The 17,748-nt window shown below is 38.8% G+C and overlaps 1 protein-coding gene across 1 annotated transcript in view; it reads left to right on the top strand.

Annotated features, from left to right (window-relative positions):
* SYCP1 (synaptonemal complex protein 1) overlaps positions 1-17,748 on the top strand; it is a 146,474-nt gene that overhangs the window by 9,610 nt on the left and 119,116 nt on the right. Inside the window, exon 7 of the mRNA XM_078072570.1 lies at positions 3,770-3,843. Within this exon, the coding sequence (XP_077928696.1) occupies positions 3,770-3,843 (74 nt within the window). The remainder of the gene's footprint in view (positions 1-3,769; positions 3,844-17,748) is intronic.

Below are 17,748 nucleotides of genomic sequence, written 5' to 3'. Positions count from 1 at the left end.
TGTTTTTCAAATTGTAATTGAAGAATTAGATTTATGGACACTTGTTTTGATTTTTACAAAACCAGTAACAAAAAAGTCCCTCTCTAGACCAGTGGTTCTTAAGTTTTAGCAAGCATCGGAATTAACTGCAGAGCTTGTTAAAACATATACTGTTGTCCTCTGCCCCCCTACCAGAATTTTCTGATTCAGTGGAGTAGGGCTTCAGAATTTGAGCTTTTAACAAGTGATGTGGATGTTGCTGGTTCAAGGATCATCTTTTGGGAACTACTGCTCTGTACTAGAGAACAGTCTTAGGCTTTGAAATCCAAACCAAACCACCCTTTCTCTGACTGGCTTATTTCACTTAACATTATACCCTCTAGATCCATCCATGTTGTTGCAAATGGCAAAATTTCATTCTTTTTTATGGCTGAATAATATTCCAGTGTGTGTGTGTGTGTGTGTGTGTGTGTGTGTACATATATGTATATATTGTATTGCATTGACTCTGTAAATTGTTTTGGGTAGTGATATATATATATATATATGTGTATATATATATATATGTGTATATATATATATATATATATACACACACACACACACATACATACACACACACACACACCACATCTTCTTTATCCATTCATCTATCACACACTTGGGCTGCTTCCATAATTTGGTTATTGTATATAATGCTGCAATAGGAGTGCATATATCCCTTCAAATTAGTGTTTTCATATTCTTTGGGTAAACTGGGTCATAGGGTAGTTCTATTTTTAATTTTTTGAGCAACTTCCATACTGTATTCCACAGTGGCTGCACCAATTTGCATTTCCATAGTGTAGGAGGATTCCTCTTTCTTCACATCCTTGCCAACACGTGTTGTTTCTTGTGTTTTTCATTATATATGACCATATATGCATGGCTTTATTTTTGGGCTCTCTGTTCTGTTTTGTTGATTTATGTGTCTGTTTTTTTTTTTTAAGATTTTATTATTAGAGAGAAGAGCGAGTGAGTGAGTGGGGGGAGAAGCAGAGGGAGAGAGACATGCAGACTCTGCACTGAACGTGGGGCCTGATGCAGGGCTCAATCCCACAACCCTGAGGTCATGACCTGAGCCAAAATCAAGAGTCGGATGCTTTACCTACTGAGCCACACAGGCACTCCTATGTGTCTGTTTTTATGCTAATACCATACTATTTTTTTTTTTTAAGTTTTTATTTAAATTCCAGTTAGTTAACATACAGTATAATAATTAGTTTTAGGTATACAATATAATGATTCAACACTTCCATATAATACCTGGTGCTCATCACAACAACTGCACTCCTTAATCCCCATCACCTATTTAATCGAACCTCCCAGGATGCCTGGGTGGCTCAGTTGGTTGAGACTCTGACTCTTGATTTCAGCTCAGGTCATGATCTCGTTTGGGGTTGTAGTATTGGCCCTGCGTTGGGCTCTGTGCTCCACAGGGAGTCTGCTTGGGATTTTTTTCTCCTTCTCCCTCTGCCCCTCTCCCCTTTCAAATAAATGAATAAATAAAATCTTAAAAAAAAAATACAAAAAAACCTAACCTTCCATCCACCTCCCATACTATTTTGATTATTATAGTTTTGTCATGTAGTTTGAAATCAGGAAGTGTGATTCTTCCAGCTCTTCTTTTTCAAGTTTGCTTTGGCTCTTTGGTAATTATATACAAATTTTAGGTTTGTTCTATTTCTGAAAAATGCAATTGGAAATTTGGTTGGGATTGCATTGACTCTGTAAATTGTTTTGGGTAGTGTGATATATATATATATATAAGAAAAAATGTATATTTTTGGTCATTCAGATGACCAAATATGTATTTCTTATATATATTTGATCTTCATCTGCTATTCCTGATTCATAGTTTCCAAAATCCTTGGAATATCCTAAGTGCTGAGAGTGACAAAGGTATCTCTTGTTATGTTAATGAGGTGACTTTTGGATTCCACATAAAGATGGGGCTAGTTGCCAAGAGAACTAACCATGTGATCAGATGGTTGGAACTTTCACCCCCCCCCCTTCTGGAGGGGAGATGGTCTGGAGGTTGAATCAGTCATCAGCAGCCAGTGATTTAATCAATCACAATTATGTAACTAAGCCTCCATAAAAACCCAAGAGGACAAGGTTTGGAAAGCTTCCAGCTTGGAGAAGAGATTTGGGGAGAGTGGTGAGCTCAGAGAGCATGGAAGCTCCACACCCTTTTCCCATGCCTTGCCCTGTGCATCTCTTCTATCTGGCTGTTCCTGAGTTACATCCTTTTATAATAAACTAGTAATCTAACAAGTATATTGTTTCTTTGAGTTCAGTGAGCTGCTCCAGCAAATTAATCAAACCCAAGGAACCTCAGATTATAGGCAGTCTGTCAGATTCAGGTAACAATCTGAATTTGTGACTGGTGTCTGAAAACTAAGGAGTGAGTCATGGGAACTTTTGATTTATAGCCAGTTGGACAGAGAAGTACAGGTGAAACCTGGGCTTGCAACTGGTATCTTAAGTGGGGCTAGGGGGACAGTGGTTATGTAGGACTGAACACTTAATCTGTAGAATCTGAGGCTATCTCCAAGTAGATAGTGTCATAATTGAATTGAATTATGGGACACCCTGCTCGTGTCCCAAGAATTGCTTGTTGGTGTAGAGAATACCCCTCCCCACATTGAAATTGGTATCAGGACCCATTTAGGTAGTGTGGACATTTTAACAATATTCTTCTAATCCATGAGCATGGAATATCTTTCTATTTATTTGCGTCTTCAGTTTCTTTCATTAATATCTTATAGTTTTTAGTATACAGGTCTTTCACCTCCTCAGTTAAATTTAATCCTAGGAATTTGATTCTTTTTGGTGCAATTGTAAATGGGGATGTTTTCTTAATTTCTCCTTCAGATGGTTCATTATTAGTGTACAGAAATGCAATTGATTTTTGTGTATTGATTTTTTTATCCTGCAAACTTTACTGAATTTGTTTTATTCTAGTAGTTTCTGGTGGAGTGTTTAGGGTTTTCTATATATAATATGTCATCTGCAAATAGTGAGAGTTTTACTTCTTCCTTTCCAATTTGGATACCTTTATTTATTTTCTTGCCTAATTGCTCTAAGCCTTCCAATACTATGTTGAATAAAAGTGGTGAGTGTGGGCATTCTTGTCTTGTTCTGATCTTAAAGGAAAAGCTTTCAGCTTTTTTACTTTTTACTGTTGAGTATGAGGTTAGCTGTGGACTTGTCATATATGGCCGTTATTATGTTGAGGTACATTACCTTTATACACACTTTGTTGAGAGTTTTTATCATAAATGGATACTGAATTTTTTAAATTGCTTTATCTGCATCTATTGAGATGATCAGAGGTCATCTGATGCATGTAATGAAAGGCTAGTCAGAATGTTTAATGTTTAATGTTTTGAGAGTAAGACAGAATATTGCTGGGGTAATTAGTAAATGAAAAGCCAAACCCTCCTTTCTTATTTTTTTTCCCCTTAGGCAAAATATGGAACTATTTACTGAAATGTTATTGTTACCTATGTGGGTAGAAACTTGTTAATAACAGGAATTATCCTGTTAAAGGGAGGAAGTTACTAAATCATCTTGGCTAATAGTACAGTCAACCCATTTTTTTTCACATAATCATTTATGAGTAATGTGATATATATATTAAAATATAAGAATTTCTTTAAAAATTGTAACAATGTTTCATAACTTTTACATACAACTTTGCTTTGAGATCAGATTACACTTAGGGAGACTCTCTGCTTTCTTTCAGGAATAATGCTACAAGGCATTTATGTAACTTACTCAAGGAAACCTGTGCCAGATCTGCAGAAAAGACAAAGAAATGTAAATATATTTCTTGTTTTATGTGATTTTTATCAATTTATTATTATTGTAATGGTGGGGGGGTGGAGAAGGGAAGAAATTGTTTTTTTGCTTTTTGGAACCAATTTTGATTTGAACAAGTTATATGTGCCTCATTCATTTTCTTTGCATAAGTAGTAATTTGATTCTCAGTTTTTGAGCTTGGAAAGCTCAAAATTTTTTGAAAGATAATATATTTCAAAAGATACATACCTTGACATGACATTTGTAGTTCTTATTTCAGTTAAAATGTGATCTTGAGACTAACTTTCTCTTCTGTCTGGAACAACTAGCAAATTGAATTGATATATAGCTATGTTCATAATAGAAAATACTGGTAGAGGGCTATGCCAAAGGCACAGTACTTAAGAATAGTACAATGTTTATTTCTAATCTAAATAGAATTTTCAACTTTCTCCTAAAGAAAGAAACATGCTTTTAAAATATTTTACTAAGGTCATGGTATATATATATGAAAGTATTTTCATCTTATGCGTATTTTTATTTTACTTGTAAGAATTTTTTCATTTTGATGAAAAACCTAAAAATCTTATTTTCAAAAATAACAGTTTTATCTTTGTCATTACTTTGACACTAGCTCTACTTTGTTTCTTCCAATAATCTATTAGGAAATACTGTCTACCTGCTTTTTCAGGATAGCCCTTATTTTTCTTAGCTAAAATTTTAATATCACACAGCTTACTGCTTATGAGCTTGGGCTTAAGAGTAGACAGCTTATGCTCAAATTCAGACTTTCAGTTGCTGTCTACTTTACCTTGAATAAGTTATATAATCTCTCTGACCCACTGTTTATTGATTAATGAAGTGCCTCTTAGTGTTTTGAGAATTAAATTAATAAATATAAATTGCTTAGAGCAGTGCAAAGTGCTCAGTGTTAGCTATTCTTCTTATTTCCAGGATGCACTATGGCTAGGGTTTTTTATTTTTGATCCCTGCATATAGTACTTTACATTTGGAACTATAAATACTTACCAAAATGTAGCGCATCACTACCAGCTCCTCCATTAAATCATCCTGTTTACTCAACTTTCAATATTAGCTTTTCCCATCTAGGTATAAAGAGTGATAAAAAGTATACAGATGGGGGTGGGAGGGATCGTGTATTGACTGCTCTGCAGAAAGCAAACTGGGCCTTGGAGACAAGGCTGCTAGTTTTTTTTTCTCTGTTTAGTTTATGCTCTCTAAATCAGATCAGATGGTGGGAGAGGTTTGAAGAATCCTAACAAAATTTTTAGGTGATCTCTTTTTTTTTTTTTTTAAGATTTTATTTATTTATTTCACAGAGAGAGATAGTGAGAGCAGGAACACAAGCAAGGGGAGTGGGAGAGGGAGAAGCAGGCTTCCCGCTGAGCAGGGAGCCTGATGCGGGGCTCCATCCCAGGACCCTGGGATCATGACCTGAGCTGAAGGCAGATGCTTAATGACTGAGCCACCCAGGCGCCCCTAGGTGATCTCTTAAATGAACCAATGACCATATCTTGATGAAACATGTATATAGTTTTTCTTTTCTTAAGAAAGTCTTTAGGGGTACCTGTGTGGCTTAGTCGGTTAAACATCTGACTCTTGATTTTGGCTCAGGTCATGATCTCAGGGTTGTGAGATCGAGCCCCGTGTTGGGCTTCGTGCTGGGTGTGGAGCCTGCTTAAGACTCTCTCTCTCCCTTACTGCCCCTTCTTTCTCTCAAAAAAAAAAAAAAAAGTCTTTATATTTATTAACCTAAACTCAATCTAGATTCTTGCCTTAAGTCTTTCCTTTTGCTATTGTGATTTTTCTGTCTTATTTATTCATTCATCAGTTTTTTTTTTAAAGATTTATTTATTTATTGAGAGACCGGTGGGGGGCGGGGAGAGAAGTCCAGAGGGAGAGAATCCTCAAGCAGACTCCTTGCTGAGCATGGAGCCCCACGTGGGGCTTGATCCTATGATCCATGAGATCACTACCTGAGGATAAGTTTGCTTAACCGACTGAACCACCCAGGCACCCCTCATTCACCAGTTTATATATATATTTATTTATTTATTTTTAAAGATTTTATTTATTTATTTGTCAGACAGAGAGAGCACAAGCAGGGGGAGCGGCAGGCAGAGGGAGAAGCAGGTTCCCCGCTGAGCAAGGAGCCCAATGTGGGACTTGATCCCAGGACCCTGGGATCATGACCTGAGCTGAAGGCAGGCACTGAACCAACTGAGCCACTCAGGCATCCCACCAGTTTTTATTTTTATTTTTACTTCTTTATTTTTTAAGATTTTATTAGAGAGCGTGCGAGTGTGAGCCAGGGGAGGGGCAGAGGGAGAGGGAGAAGCAGACTCCCCACTGAGCAGGGAGCCTGAGGTGGGGCTTGATCCCAGGACCCAGAGACCATGACCTGAGCTGAAGGCAGCCACTTAACCCACTGAGCCACCCAGGCGCCCCTCATTCACCAGTTCTTAAAGTGCCTACTTTGTGTCATGAAATGTTCTGAGTGCTGAGGAAAACAGCAGTGAACAATTTCTGCTCTTAAGGAGTATGCATCCTAGTGGAGGGACACAGACCATAAATAAAAAAAATATATGTATGGTGATGATAACTGCTTAAGGAGAGAGTATTTTGGGATAGGGTGATTGGGGAAGTATTTTAGTGACCCTAATAAGTGAGGGAGTGAGCCATGTAGCCATTTTGGGAAATAGTAAGTGCAAAGTCCTTTATTTTTTTTTTTTTATTTTTTTATTTTTTAAAGGGAGGTAACAATCTTTGTGAAAGAAGTTTTTTTTTTTAAAGATTTTATTTATTTATTTGACAGAGAGAGAGAGAGAGAACACAAGTAGGCAAAGAAGCAGGTAGAGGGAGAGGGAGAAGCAGGCACCCCGCAGAGCGGGGAGCCCGATGCGGGACTCGATCCCAGGACGCTGGGATCATGACCTGAGCCGAAGGCAGCCGCTTAACCGACTGAGCCACCCAGGCGCCCCTGCAAAGTCCTTTAGATGAAAGCCTGTTTAATCTTTCAAGTCAATGAGGCCACTGTGTTGTACCTTTGATATTTCTTGCCTTGTGTGTATTTTTTATCTTTTTTTTTTTTTTTTTGTGCGCCATTCAGGAAAATGTCTTTTAATCTGTCTTTCAGTACATGAATTCTCTATTTCTAGTCTGTTTCTCTCTCTCTCTCTCTCGTTTTTCTAGTCTGTTTTTGAATTCGTCAGTTGAGGTCTTATTTTTTGTTACTGCATTTTTCTGGTTCTGGAATATTGGCTATTTTTAAAAATATCTGTAGTGTCACTTTTTATTTATTTTTTTAAAGATTTAATTTATTTGAGAAAGTGAGAGAGCGAGGACGAGTAGGGGGAGCAGCAGAGGGAGAGGGAGAAGAGGACTCCCCGGTGAGCAGGGAGCCAATGTGGTACTCAATCCCAGGACCTTGGGATCATGACCTGAGCTGAAGGCAGACACTTAACCAACTGAGCCACCCAGATGCCCCTGTAGTGTCACTTTTTAGACTTTCAGGTTTGTTGCTGAAATTCTTAAAAATTGACATATAGTTAACAATGTTATGTTAGTTTCAGGTGTATAACATAGTGATTTGATAGGTCTGTATATAATGCTATGCTCACCACTAGTGGTCCTTGCTGAAATTCTTAAGTTCAGCTTTTTATCTCCATGAACATAGTAAACATTGTTTTATTAAGGTTTCAGTAAAGTTTATTAAAGGGGTCTATTTCTGGTCTGTTCTGTGGATTCTAGGGGTTTGTGTACTTCATTATCTTTGATTATTTGCTTGAGACCTAGAATGATGTCACATTTTCCTAGTTCTTTGAATGTTGAACAGTTTTGGATTATATCTTGGAGATTTTGAAATTATTATGGTGTGAGATTCTGGGTCTTTTATTTTTTTTTAAATTTTATTATGTTATGTTAGTCACCATACAATACATCTTTGGTTTTTGATGTGGTGATCCACGATCCATTGTTTTCGTATAACACCCAGTGCTCCATGTAGTACGTGCCCTCCTTAATACCCATCACCGGGCTAACCAATCCCCCCCGCCTCTAAAACCCTGTTTGTTTCTCAGAGTCCATAGTCTCTCATGGTTCATCTCCCTCCAAATCCTCCCCCCATTTTTCCCTTCCTTCTCCTAGTGTCCTCCATGTTATTCCTTATGTTCCACAGATAAGTGAAACCATATGATAATTGACTTTCTCTGCTTGACTTCTTTCACTTAGCATAATCTCCTCCAGTCCCATCCATGTTGATGTAAAAGTTGGGTATTCATCTTTTCTGATGGCTGAGTAATATTCCATTGTATATATGGGCCCCATTTTCTTTATCCATTCATCTGTTGAAGGGCATCTCGGCTCTTTCCACAGTTTGGCTATTGCGGACATTGCTGCTATGAACGATGGGGTGCATATGGCCCTTCTTTTCACTACATCTGTGTCTTTGGGGTAAATACCCAGGAGTGCAATTGCTGGGTCATAGGGTAGCTCTATTTTTAATTTTTTGAGGCACCTCCACACTGTTTTCCAAAGTGGCTGTACCAACTTGCATTCCCACCAACAGTGTAAGAGGGTTCCCCTTTCTCCACAACCTCTCCAACATTTGTTGTTTCTTTCCCTGTCCATTTTTGCCATTCTAATTGGTGTAAGGTGGTATCTCAATGTGGTTTTGATTGGAATTTCCCTGATGGCTAATGATGATGAACATTTTTTCATGTGTCTGTTAGCCATTTGTATGTCTTCTTCAGAGAAGTGTCTTTTCATATCTTCTGCCCACTTTTTGACTTGATTATTTGTTTTTTGGGTGTTGAGTTTGAGAAGTTCTTTAGAGATCTTGGATACCAGCCCTTTATCTGTAGTGTCATTTGCAAATATCTTCTCCCATTCTGTGGGTTGCCTCTTTGTTTTGTTGACGGTTTCCTTTGCTGTGCAGAAGCTTTTTATCTTGATGAAGTCCCAAAAGTTCATTTTTGCTTTTGTTTCACTAGCTTTTGGAGATGTATCTTGAAAGAAGTTGCTGTGGGCGATGTCAAAGAGGTTACTGCCTATGTTCTCCTCTAGGATTTTGATGGATTCCTGTCTCACATTGAGGTCTTTCATCCACTTTGAGTTTATCTTTGTGAATGGTGTTAGAGAATGGTCGAGTTTCATTCTTCTGCATGTGGCTGTCCAATTTTCCCAGCACCATTTATTGAAGAGACTGTCTTTTTTCCATTGCATGTTTTTTCGTGCTTTGTCAAAGATTATTTGACCATAGAGTTGAGGGTCCATATCTGGGTTCTCTATTCTGTTCCATTGGTCTATATGTCTGTTTTTGTGCCAGTACCATGCTGTCTTGGCGATCACAGCTTTGTAATATAGCTTGAAATCGGGCAACGTGATGCCCCCAGCTTTGTTTTTCTTTTTCAACATTTCCTTGGCGATTCAGGGTCTTTTCTGATTCCATACAAATTTTAGGATTGTTTGTTCCAGCACTTTGAAAAATGTCATTGGGATTTTGATCGGGATGGCATTGAAGGTATAGATTGCTCTGGGTAGCATAGACATTTTAACAATGTTTATTCTTCTGATCCATGAGCATGGAATATCTTTCCATCTTTTTGTGTCTTCTTCAATTTCTTTCATGAGTGTTCTGTAGTTCCTAGAGTACAGATCCTTTACCTCTTTGGTTAGGTTTATTCTGAGGTATCGTATGGTTTTTGGTGCTATTGTAAATGGAATCGTTTCTCTAATTTCTCTTTCTACAGTTGCGTTGTTAGTGTATAAGAAAGCAACTGATTTCTGTGCATTGATTTTGTATCCTGCCACATTACTGAATTGCTGTATGAGTTCTAGTAATTTGGGGGTGGAGTCTTTTGGGTTTTCCACATAAAGTATCATGTCGTCTGTGAAAAGAGAGAGTTTAACTTCTTCTTTGCCAATTTGAATACCTTTTCTTTTTGTTGTCTGATTGCTGTTGCCAGGACTTCTAGTACTATGTTGAACAATAGTGGCGAGAGTGGGCATCCTTGACGTGTTCCTGATCTTAAGGGAAAGGCTCTCAGCTTTTCCCCATTGAGGATGGTACTCGCTGTGGGTTTTTCATAGGTGGATTTTATGAACTTGAGGAATGTTCCCTCTATCCCTATACTCTGAAGAGTTTTAATTAGGAAAGGATGTTGTATTTTGTCAAATGCTTTTTCTGCATCAATTGAGAGGACCATATGGTTCTTCTCCCTCCTCTTATTAATGTGTTCTATCACATTGATTGATTTGCGAATGTTGAACCGCCCTTGCATCCCGGGGATAAATCCCACTTGGTCGTGGTGGATGATTCTTTTAATGTATTGTTGGATCCTATTAGCTAGGATTTTGTTGAGGATTTTGGAATCCATATTCATCAAGGATATCGGTCTGCAATTCTCCTTTTTGATGGGGTGTTTGCCTGGTTTGGGGATTAAGGTAATGCTGGCCTCATAGAATGAGTTTGGAAGTTTTCCTTCTGTTTCTATTTTTTGAAACAGCTTCAGTAGAATAGGTATTATTTCTTCTTTGAATGTTTGGTAGAATTCCTCAGGGAATCCATCAGGCCCTGGACTCTTGTTTTTTGGGAGGTTTTTGATCACTGCTTCAATCTCGTTACTGGTTATTGGCCTATTCAGGTTGTTAATTTCTTCCTGTTTCAGTCTTGGCAGCTTATCGGTTTCCAGGAAGGCCTCCATTTCATCCAGATTGCTCAGTTTATTGGCATATAGTTGTTGATAATAATTTGTAATAATTATTTCTATTTCCTTGGTGTTAGTCGTGATCTCTCCCCTTTCATTCATAATTTTATTAATTTGGGTCCTTTCTCTTTTCTTTTGGATAAGTCTGGCCAGTGGTTTATCGATCTTATTAATTCTTTCAAAGAACCAACTTCTAGTTTCGTTGATCTGATCTACTGTGTTTCTGGTTTCTAATTCATTGATTTCTGCTCTAATTTTAATTATTTCTCTTCTAATGCGTGGCTTAGGCGTCGTTTGTTGCTTTTCCTCTAGTTCTTTAAGGTGTAGAGTTAGTTGGTGAATTCGGGATTTTTCTATTTTTTTGAGTGAGGCTTGATGGCTATGTATTTCCCCCTTAGGACCGCCTTTGCAGTATCCCATAGGTTTTGGACCGATGTGTTTTCATTCTCATTGATTTCCATGAATTGTTTAAGTTCTTCTTTGATTTCTTGGTTGACCCAAACATTCTCGAGCAGAGTGGTCTTTAGCTTCCAAGTGTTTGAATTTCTGCCAAATTTTTTCTTGTGATTGAGTTCCAGTTTTAGAGCATTGTGGTCTGAGAATATGCAGGGAATAATCTCAGTCTTTTGGTATTGGTTGAGACCTGATTTGTGACCCAGTATGTGGTCTATTCTGGAGAAAGTTCCATGTGCGCTCGAGAAGAATGAGTATTCTGTTGTTTTGGGTGGAATGTTCTGTAAATATCTATGAGGTCCATCTGGTCCAATGTATCATTCAAAGCTCTTGTTTCCTTGTTGATTTTCTGCTTAGATGATCTGTCCATTGCTGAGAGTGGAGTATTGAGGTCTCCTACAATTAACGTATTGTTATCAATATGACTCTTTATTTTGGTTAACAGTTGGCTTATATAGATGGCTGCTCCCATGTTGGGGGCATAGATATTTACAATTGTTAGATCTTCTTGTTGGATAGACCCTTTAAGAATGATATAGTGTCCTTCTGTGTCTCTTATTACAGACTTTAGTTTAAAATCTAATTTGTCTGATATAAGAATTGCTACCCCAGCTTTCTTTTGAGGTCTGCTGGCATGGAAGATGGATCTCCATCCCTTCACTTTCAGTCTGGATGTATCTTTAGGTTCAAAATGAGTCTCTTGTAGGCAGCATATGGATGGGTCCTGTCTTTTTATCCAATCTGCAACCTTGCACCGTTTTATGGGAGCGTTTAGGTCATTCATGTTGAGAATGATTATTGAAAGATATGAATTAATTGTCATCATGTTGCCTGTGAAGATGTTGTTTTTATAGATTGTCCCTGTAAATTTCTGTTGTATATCACTCTTGGGGTCTTTCTCCTTTTATAGAACCCCCCTTAATATTTCTTGCAGGGCCGGCTTAGTGGTCACATATTCTTTTAGTTTCTGCCGGTCGTGGAAGCTCTGCATCTCTCCATCCATTCTAAATGAAAGCCTTGCTGGATAAAGTATTCTTGGCTGCATGTTCTTCTCATTTAGTGCCCTGAATATGTCTTGCCAGGCCTTTCTGGCTTGCCAGGTCTCTGTGGATAGGTCTGATGTTATTCTGATGTTCCTCCCTCTGTACGTAAGGAATCTCTTCCCCCTAACTGCCCTTAAGATGGTTTCCTTGGTTCTAAGATTTGCAAGTTTTACTATTACATGTCAGGGTGTTGGCCTGTTATCCTTGATCTTAGGAGGGGTCCTCTCTGCCTTTAGGACTCGAATGTTTGTTTCATTCCCCAGATTAGGGACGTTCTCAGCTACGATTTGCTCAAATACATCTTCTAGTCCTCTCTCTCTCTCCACTCCCTCCGGGATTCCAATTATTCTGACACTGGAACGCTTCATGGTGTCACTTATTTCTCTGATTCTATTTTCATGGATTCTGAGTTGTTTTTCCCTGGCTTCCTCTTTTCCCTTTTTATCTATTATATTGTCTTCCAGGTCGCTTATTCTCTCTTCTGTCTCAGTTACCCTAGCTGTTAGATTATCTCGATTGGATTGGATCTCATTGATAGCATTTTTAAGTTCTGCCAATTCAGCTTTCATTTCTGCCCTTAGAGACTCTATGTTGCCATTAATTGATTTCTCCATTCTAGCCATTGTCTTCGCAATTGCTAGCCTGAATTCCATCTCCGACATCTTGGTTATATCTGCATCCATTTGTAAATCTGCAGCATAAGTCATAATCTCTGAGTGTTTTCTATTTTGGGGGCTCCTCCTCCTAGTCATTCTGTTGATGGGTGTTTGAGGGAATGTATAGAGTCCAAATTATTGACCAGAACCCAAGCAAGATGCACCTGTTTTCTTGGGACCTTAGGGTTGCTGGCCTCTTGTTTCCCCAGCCTGTCTTCTGCGGGAGGGGCCTGCCACGCTGTTACTCAGGCAACCCTGTTTGGACAGAGTTGCCCCGCCCCACTGTGGCGGGGGATGGGCTCAGCGGGAATCAGTTTTTGGGGCTTTTGTTCTCTGGCGGCTTTCCCTGGTGGCTTTCCGCATCTCTTCCGTGAGTCAGAGCAGAAGAGACCGTTTGCAACCCTCTGCCTCAGAGCAGAGAGACTGCAGTCTGTTCTTCAGTGAGCTCTCCAGGCCACACCGTCTCCGTTTCTGTCCCTGCTGCCATAAACTGCAGCGTCCTGGGTTGTGTGCCCCTCCGCAGCGCTCCCAGTCCTGCCTCCAGCCGGGGCACGTCTCTGCCCTTTGTGCTTCTAAAACCGCCAGCTGCTGCCAGTTCGTGCGGGCGCAACCCTGCCGCTCCGGGTTTCCACCCCGGGGGCTGCCCTAAAGTCCTTTCCCCGCCGCTACCGGTCTGCAAGTCTGTGCCCCGTCAGCAGCGCACAAGGCTGTCGCTCACCGGCGGTGTAGGATCCCCACGGCCAGGCACCCTCCCGCTGCCGTTTATCCTCTGGTATCTGCCCGCAGAATCACGGCTCCCCGCTTCGTACCTCGAAACCAACTGCCTGTGATATTCTGTTTGTAGAGATCCAGATCTTCTTACATCTCAGGCTGGTTTCGTGGGTGCTCAGAGTGGTCTGGTAGATATCCAGCTCAATTCCGGGGACCAGTTGAATAGGGTCCCCTACTCCTCTGCCATCTTCCCCCCCCCCCCGAGATTCTGGGTCTTTTAAAATCCCCAGGAGAATGTTTGTTTGTTTGTTTATTTTTTTAGCAGACTGTCAACTCAGGTTCAGATCATAAATTCTGTCTTGCCTTTGGTGTGCTGGGTTCTAATATCAGTTCAGTTTTCAAAGTCTTTGCTCTGCTGCTGTGGCTCTGTTTCTTGTATGCTCCACTCAAGATTAGGTCTGGGATGTGAATAGTGATTTATGTTAGAGTTCAGTTTTCAAAGCCTTTGCTATATTTGTTTTGGATCTGTCTCGTACATGTATATTATCCTTTCTTTCCCATGGGACTTGTACCAATTCAAGCACATAATTAGGTAATCCTCTTTTGGAGCTGTCTCTAAGATTGCCCCCTCATGCTCAGCCTTACCAGGGGCCCATTTCCCCTGTCCTTTTGCTAGAAATACAGAGTTTCTCTTGGGGTTTTGTCTGTCCCTGCTGCAGCTCCATTAGAGGGGCCATTCAGGACAGGGCTATGAGAGGAAAAAAAGAAAAAATCAGGATTTCCTTTTGCTGCTCATGTTTCCTGTTACAATTTTGCTGAGGCCTTATACTTTGGCTAATGCTAGGAGGGGAGATAGGAAAAACATTAAACAGGAAACTTACCTTCACATGAGTCACTTCTTTAAAATTTACTTTTTTCCCTAATCTACCTGCCTTTGCTTTCTTTTCAGAGTCCTGAAGTAGTTGCTTTATGTATTTCATTCAGAGTTTTTAGTTGTAAGCAGTGGGAGGGAAAGACTATAGTGGGGTTACTTCGTCTTGACTCGCACTGGAAGTTGGCTTAGTGTTTTTGAATTATAATCCTCAATCTATTCTTGGCCTGATGATTCATCATTATCTTTTTAGATCTTTGATTCTTTTAAGAATTAAAAAAAAGTCCTCCAGATTTTTAATTGTCTGCAGTAGGATGGTTGGTCTGAATTACTTAGCCATTACCAGAAAACAGAGTCCTTGATGCTTTTCTAAAATATAGATCAAATCATGTCACTGTCTAATTCCTTCAATGGCTTTCCATAATTTTATGGATAGCATGGTATTTGCCACTGCTCTCCACCTTGCCAAGTGTTCCCCCACCTGCCTCATATACACAGGCTCATGGAGAACTACTTGTTACTCCCTAAACAGATTGTGCTCCTGAGCTTTTGCATATATTTTTTTTATTGGCTGACTCTCTTTCATTCATCTCATTACCTCCTATTTGTCCTTCAAAATTCAGAATAAATATTACCACTCGGGAAGTATTCCCTAATTTTGCAGTCTGATTTAGATGCTCCTCTTCTTTCACTTAGTACCCTTAGTATACGTTTATCATATATTTATGAATTCCTTTAACAAATATTTATGGAGTGCCTACTGCATGCTAGACATCTTACTGCAAGCTTATGGGCAAAGGATCATATCTTGATTCAGGATAGTCAACATTTTAGATAGTGTCTTTGAAGATAGTTGGCAATAAATTAATGAATTAAATAAATCTGTTCTTAGACGTACCTTTAAAAAACCCTATTTATTTTTTTGTGATTGTTTTAAAAAAAAAAAACCCTTTAAATGGTTGTTTATTGCACGCAATATAGAAGATTTTGAATTCTTTAGCCTGCCATTTGAAGTACTGCATAAAGTTTTTTTTGTAGCCTTTGTAACCTAAATTAGTTGGGAAGGACTTTAAAGCTTTTGTAGTCTACTTACATTTCCATTGACTTACTTTCCTTTGTAGCATGTCTAACCAAGTGGTAGTCTTTTTTATGTTTGAATATATTCAGTGATGGAAACTCACTAACCTCAAGATTGTCATTTAAGGACGGCTCTTATTTTTATATTGAGCTGAAATCTCTACATAGTTTCTCTCTTTTTATTGTAATTCTTCTTAGAGCATATGGAAAAAGTCTAAGCCATTTTTTATGTGTTACCTCTTTAGACCTTTAAAGCTGGTTTCTTATCCTTTTTGAATCTTGTCTTCTTTAGCCTAGACATTTCAAGATTCTTCAGTACTTTTGTTATTTTGGTCGATCTGTTGAACATCTTTGTTATGGAGTCCAGATCTGTATGAGGTAATCTACTGTGTAACTTAATCTGTGTAAGGGACTATTCATTGTCTAATTGTAGATGTCTTTAATGAACTCCAAGGTCAGCTTATTTGGCAGTCACAATGCATTATAGGCTATTAATTAAAACCTTTTTAAATTTTATTTTTTATTTCATTCTTTGCCTGTACATTTAGATTTTTAGATACAAATAGCATTCTTTGCATTTATCTGTACTAGATTTAATCAGGCACACCTGTGTTTTAGTTATGTACCACTACTTACTAACTTTGGGATCCTGGCTAATAACAATTTTCTGTGTCACACTTCCCTCATCTGTGAAATGGGGGTAATCACAGTCCCATATATGTATACCAAGCTCTGTGTGTGTGTGTGCTTGATCCTTCTAATTCACAATTTTGTCCATAAAACCATTTCAATCTATGTATACCAGTCTTTCTTTAGCCCAGGAAAGCTTTATGGTATCTTTGGCCGCTGGTTTTTGTTTGGGCAATACTTACTATTTGTACGCTTGTCCTCAGTTCTTCTTTTCTCTAATTGTTTTAGTATTTGTTCCTCCCCTTCTATTTGTTTGTTTCCTATGTTTCCAATTTGACTTTTGAAGTATCATTTCTGTCTTGTCCCTCCTCTAACCTGTAATTCCCTTGTAGTCTAATTAGCTAATCCATTGTCCCTTGTATCTTCCTCTTTCATTGACTATATTTTCTTGGTTCTGTTGAGAATACTGGATAGTTTCCTGAAATTTTCATATGGATTCTCTAGATAGAATTCATTTTCAGAGCTAGGCTATTCCTTTTAACATCTCTCATGTTGTTTCCTTTCCTTAGACAATACTTTTTCATAGGCCTCATATAGGTTTTCTCACCATATATATCATTGAAAAAGGCAAGAACTATCCAGACTAAATAAACAAACTAGGTGATAAACTGACTTTAGTCCTAATTTACCTCCCCTGGTTTAGTAGTTGAATCCTCTTTTCATATTTATAGTTGCATGTCAGGTCACTGAACAGTTTCTAAAGTTTTCACCTTGTGTAACTCTGCCCCTTCTGCCTGGTTTTCTGGTACTCTAATAAATTTTGTAGAAAATATGATTCCAAGTAATTTTAGTCAACAAACTGAAGCATGCACTTTTACATTTTAAAATATGCAAAAAATCTTAATTTTTAATATCTCAAATCCTGATGCTGCTGACATAGAAGAAACTTAATCTTAGTAAATTTGAGAATTTTTCCCCTTCTCCTGGGGTTGTATCTAAATTTTGGGGTTTCAGTATAATACCATGTGGTAGAGAAGGGTATTTGTTTTTCAGTCATCTATCCATTGAGGTTTTCATTGTTTCAATTAGTATTCAGAAACTGGTGCACTTAGGTTGTGCTGAGTCATCCCTCATTTCTGTTCTCAGGGCCCATTCAGGCCTGCTGATTCTTTCTTCTTTATCACACTATGCTGGAACCCACAGAGTATTGGGACAAGGGAAACTGAAACTATCTAAGGCCCTAACTGTCTAGATATATTTCACAGCCATTTCTTCTCAGGTTTTGTCATCTTCCTAGAGCCCTACTGAAGACAGAAACAAACAAACAAACAAACCAGCACAGTCTCATTCTGCTCTTGGTTTGCCCAAACTATCTGGGGTTTTGGTGGTCCTCAACCCTGAGGCTTAGTCTTGTGAGCGTAGAGGGCTCCAGAACCTCTTCTTAAGTATCTGCCAGAATCTACTAAGCTCTCTTAGCTTCCCCTTTTATTTTTTATTTTAAAAAAAGATTTATTTATTTATTTGAGAGAGAGCGCGCACATGAGCGGGAGGGGCAGAGGGAGAGGGAATCTCAAGCAGACTCTACTCTGAGCACAGAAGCCGACTTGGGGCTCGATTCCAGTACCCTGAGATTGTGACTTGAGCTGAAACCAAGAGTCGGATGCTTAACCAACTGCACCACCACCCAGGCACCTTGGCTTCCCCTTTTAAAGGCTTCTTTCCACAAATTAGTAAATATTTCTTTGGTGCAGAGG

Source organism: Halichoerus grypus, chromosome 5 (genome assembly GCF_964656455.1).
Source record: "Halichoerus grypus chromosome 5, mHalGry1.hap1.1, whole genome shotgun sequence".
In the NCBI taxonomy this organism is placed as follows: domain Eukaryota; kingdom Metazoa; phylum Chordata; class Mammalia; order Carnivora; family Phocidae; genus Halichoerus; species Halichoerus grypus.
This window is presented reverse-complemented; position numbering and strand designations above follow the sequence as displayed.